General features: G+C 45.6%; 1 protein-coding gene across 1 annotated transcript; it reads right to left on the bottom strand.

Annotated features, from left to right (window-relative positions):
* Positions 1–2,281: 2,281 nt before the first annotated feature.
* LOC127236109 (developmental pluripotency-associated protein 3) lies at positions 2,282–4,422 on the bottom strand. The gene is made up of 3 exons (XM_051203543.1): positions 4,329–4,422; positions 2,434–2,696; positions 2,282–2,332 (listed from the first exon to the last, which is right to left on the bottom strand). The coding sequence occupies exons 1-3, from the start codon at positions 4,420–4,422 to the stop codon at positions 2,282–2,284; spliced, it is 408 nt and encodes a 135-aa protein (XP_051059500.1).
* Between the last annotated feature and the right edge of the window lie 212 nt (positions 4,423–4,634).

The raw sequence follows: 4,634 nt of genomic DNA, 5'->3' as shown, positions 1-4,634 counted from the left end.
AGTATTGACACCTACTACATACATTCAAGGCCATCATTGTTAGATACCAAGTCCAAGGCCAACTTAGGCTAAGCAAACTCAAAGGGTAGACATTTCTGGGTAAGCTGCAAGGGTTGATAAACGGCCAGTGATGAAATACTTCTATTAAATGGGAATAAGTTGTAGGCTGAGCTGTCTAGTGAACCAAGGGGCCTACCACCAAGTCTGATAACCTGACAGGGTTAGGAGGGAGATAACCCTCTCCAGCAGGGTGTCCTCTAACCATATGTTCTAAGTGGCTGGAGATTTCCCAGAAAGTAGTTTAGCTTTCTCCTGTACTTTTGTACTTGCATCTCTTCTGGACTGCTCATCTACAAGCTTTGTGATATTTTACATGTGCTGAGCTGTTATATCAAATTAACTGGAGTAGGGCATGAGATGATGCATAGCTGCTCAGTTAGACACTTAGGCCACTAACATGGGCTTATAACATCTGAAGTGGTGGCCTCAACCTGGGGGAAGAGATAGTAATCTCTAGTTTCATCAGGACACCTAGCTGGCATAAACTTAAACTCACTTAGATCCCAAGGGAAACCCTCTTTATATGCCTAGCAAGTTCCTGAGGCCATCTTCCTAACATTCTTGACACTTCTAGTGAGACAACCACAATACAATGCCACAATACTTGCAACTTAGAATTTACTATCAATTGTCCTTACAAGACAGGCTTTTTGCACATCTCTGACACATGCCTGTGATAGAAAACTTGAGAGCTACAAGAGACAAGACCAGAGTTGAAGACCAGCTAGTTCTCATGGAGACCTAAATAAGCAGGGTTGCTGGTAGCACACATCTAACCCCCGAGACTTTTAGAAGCAGAGGAAAGATTTCTTGCATATTAAGACCTGTCTCAAACCCATCAGGTTGCCAATATGCCTGGAACACTTGAGTTTGATCCCCAGACTTCACAAGGAAAGTACTGATTCCCCCCCTCAACACACACACACACACACACACACACACACACACACACACACACACACACACACACGGAATATACACATATACAGAAATGGAAACATGTAAACAAGGGGCCATCTAGATGGCTCAGTGGGTGAAGAGGAGCTTGCTGCCAAGCCTGGTGACAGGATGACCTGAGATCAATACTAAGATGAAAAATACTGACATTCCATTCTGACCTCCACATGCACACATACAATAAATGGATACATGGAAATAATTTCCAAACAATCTCCAGTGGTTTGTTTAATTAGTTTAGTGTATTTATTACTAAAAATTAAGATAGCAAGATTGCCTTTTATTACAAATTTCTACAAACTAGACCTATTCCAATTATTACCTTCTAACCCAAACCACCACATTCTATTGATAGTAACTGCAGACTTGAGGATTCTAAGGCCCACCCTTGCTTCTTTGAGTCGTCCATATGCTTTACACATTCTCTATAAGTTGATGTAACATAACTAGTGTGGAAAGAGATCATCCAGCACCAGGAAAAAACAAAACAAACAAAAAAAAACTATCACAGAACTCTCTGCTGTGCAGTTTAATCTGCTGCATGGCAGTATCAGCAGATAAGGGCAGTATACAATATAGCCCTGAATTGACTGTCCTAATCCTGCCCTATTTTAGCATTCTCAGAAGGGTCCCATCCTTGATACAGGCAGAAAGTGCAGAAGCATCTGAATGGTTCACCTTCTTCATACTGAAAGAAATAAGGCAACAGGTTAGTTAATCTATATTGTGAGCCAAACAAGCATACACCCTCACCTGGGTGAGGGTACAATAACCAGAATTCCTAGTGGTTGAGACCATGTACCCTAGCCCCACAGTCCCTGTCAAAACCCAGGACACAGACACCCAACCCACCAACATGTATTAGCAATAAAAAAAGTTATTTACCGCATCTCCATTACGACTTCTTAGTTTCTTCTCAATCTTGAGAAAAACAAAGCCAAAATTATTTAAACTATCAAGACAAAGTTAAAACATCTACTGCAAAAAAGAGTTGTTACTGGCAGCACTGTAAGGAAGACCAACCCAGGTAAACGCCAGCCTGGTCTCTAGAGGAACAGGCCAGCTATGGCTCTGAGATCCAATCTAAGTTAGCCTTAGATGGTAGGGTAGCTCAGGAACCTGTCAATCCCACCACTGGGGAAGAATGAGGGGCAAGTGTGTAGACTGACTTGGAAGCCAGCCTGGGCTAAAGGGAGACCCCCCAAAATAGCAAAAAGTTGTGACCAGACTGACTGCTGCTTACTACTGCTTATTTGCATATAGCTCAGGCTGGCCTCTGACTATGTAGCAGAGGATAGCCCTGGAAGTCGAAGGGCTGGGAATTAGAAGCAGTCAACTACATGGTAATTTCAGTCATCTCCAGAGGCTGGGCTTGCTATCTAATATAATATAGTCCTGTTCACAAATGCAACTCACCCGCATAAATCTTTTCATCCTTGCTACAGGGTCGTTCTGCACAGATAGCAATGTGCGGACTTGTCTCCTGGGAAAGGCACTTTGGACCTTTCTCAAGATTGCTTCACTTTTGTTCTCAACCAGTTTTGGTTTTATCTTTGTTGAGATGATGCGGCGGCGCCCATGGCGGCGACGAACTGGCCGATGAGGAAGCTTCTTGGCACGGGGGCTGATAGTCAGCTCTTTCAGGTCCCTCGCTAATATTTCTTCTGGCTGTGAGACTTCTGAAACACAAGTGAACAGAAGAACCATCAGTGTGAGGTCCACCATTCTCCAAGACAATGAATGAATGCCCCACACAGATATCCTAGTGTTTGTGCAGAGACAGATCCCCTGGCTTCTTTGCCATGCGCTATTCCGTGCACTAATGTTCCCGTGGCCTAACTGCCTGTTTCTAGGTCCAGAGGTTCTGAGACCTGCATTCACGCACGTGCAGGAAACTCACTTGCAGAGACTCTGCACCAATAAGCCAACTGTGCTGGGAATGTGGGTGGCTTGCCCAGGTGTAGGCTCTGGAGCCCTTTAGAAAACAGGCTGTTAACTTTCCACCTAAATCGAATTGCGTTAGTTCTCAGTGCTTCTCATTGGACTCTGTAACAAGGCACTTTAAAGAAATCAACCCTACTCTCCCCATTCACACCCAGTAAATTAGCCTCTTAAAGGACAGGAACAAGTACAGGCTCAGTCAAGGTCATAGTGGCTCGCCTCGGCAATTTCCAGGTTTGAGATACAGATGGGATTATTGACAGAATTTGGGTCTAACCTGCCCTAAACAGTGAGTTTTTGAGCCAGCAGAGGCAACAGTCTCAAAAAATAAAACTAAAGCCCCAAAACAAAGGCACCACTGGGAAATAAGGAGGCCACGCCTAACTTCAGGTAGGGCAGATCCAGGGCAAACTTTTTTTTCCTCTCAGATTGGCTGAGGAAGGATCTAGTCGTGCCAAAGAGGGCTTTACACAAGCCACGCTGCAAGCCACGCCCATAGCCCCCCCCCCCATGAGATGCAAACCTGGAGGTCCTCAGGGCAAATGAATTTCAACAGCAGCTGCACCATCGTCCCGCCCCGCACCAGAGTCAGTGGTACAGTGTTTAAAATGGAAAAACCTGACCAGAAGCTTGTGTTTGGTCCTAGCACTCTCTCTAGAGGCAGAGGTACGAGGATCTCAAATTTGAGGCCAGGCTAGCCTACAAAAAGTCCCAGGATGGGGCTGGAGAAATGGCTCAGCAGTGCTAACACTGGCTGCTCTTTCAGAGGACCCGGGTTCAATTCCCTGCACCCACATGGCAGCTCACAACTGTTAAGTCCAGTTCCAGGAAACCCTCTTAGAAATACACATAAGCAAAACATCAATGCACTTAAAAATAAATAATTGGGGAGATGGTATTCAGGACTACATAGTGAGATCCTTCCTGTCTCAAATAAACTAAAGGGATTTCTGAGCTAAAACAAAGCAAAACACCAAAGCAAAGTATGTTTTAAGAACCACTGCAGCGACCAATTGATAAGGAAATGATGCTCCACCTTGCCTTGCTAGAACCCCCACGCTGCGTTTCTCCGAAACCTTTCCCACTGTTGCCCTTAACGCGGTCCCCCTGCAATATTAGTTCCTTCTTTTCATTCCTTTTTGGACCAGTGTTTTCTTGTAGAGGAAGGTGGGTTCCCAGCCACCTCTGGCTTGGGTTTATCTGGAACTCCACGCTGACTATGAACTCGCTTTGTAGAGGATGACTTTAAAGTCCTGGTCCTCCATCTACAAGCGCTGGCTGGGGTCCCGGGTAGCAGCCACCCACTCCCTAGCAAGGTGACAAAGGATGGCCGCCACCTGACTTCTCCCCGGGCTGAAAGGCCGGCCTACCTGAGTCGTCCGAGTGGTCTTGTTCATCTTGCTCATCAGTCGTCTGAGGGTCTGGGTTCACAACGGAGTCCAACACTTCTGATGGTTCCTCCATGGCGAGGGGCAGGTTAGCTCCAAACAAAATTGATAAGTATTGGAGAAGACCGAAACCCAAATTCACTAGCAGAGGCGAAGTGAGCCAACAATGAGATCTGGTTTCCTTTTAAAGTCCAGTAAAGCTGCCTCTAGGCTACTTTAATGCTAATAAGGCAGTGATTAAAGGCGAGGGCTGTCGGATTAACTACACTGCCTGCTCTGCCTTAACAC

Source organism: Phodopus roborovskii, unplaced genomic scaffold, assembly GCF_943737965.1.
Source record: "Phodopus roborovskii unplaced genomic scaffold, PHOROB, whole genome shotgun sequence".
NCBI lineage: Eukaryota > Metazoa > Chordata > Mammalia > Rodentia > Cricetidae > Phodopus > Phodopus roborovskii.
Note: the sequence above shows the minus strand (reverse complement) of the source record. Positions and strands in the feature narration are given on the sequence as shown.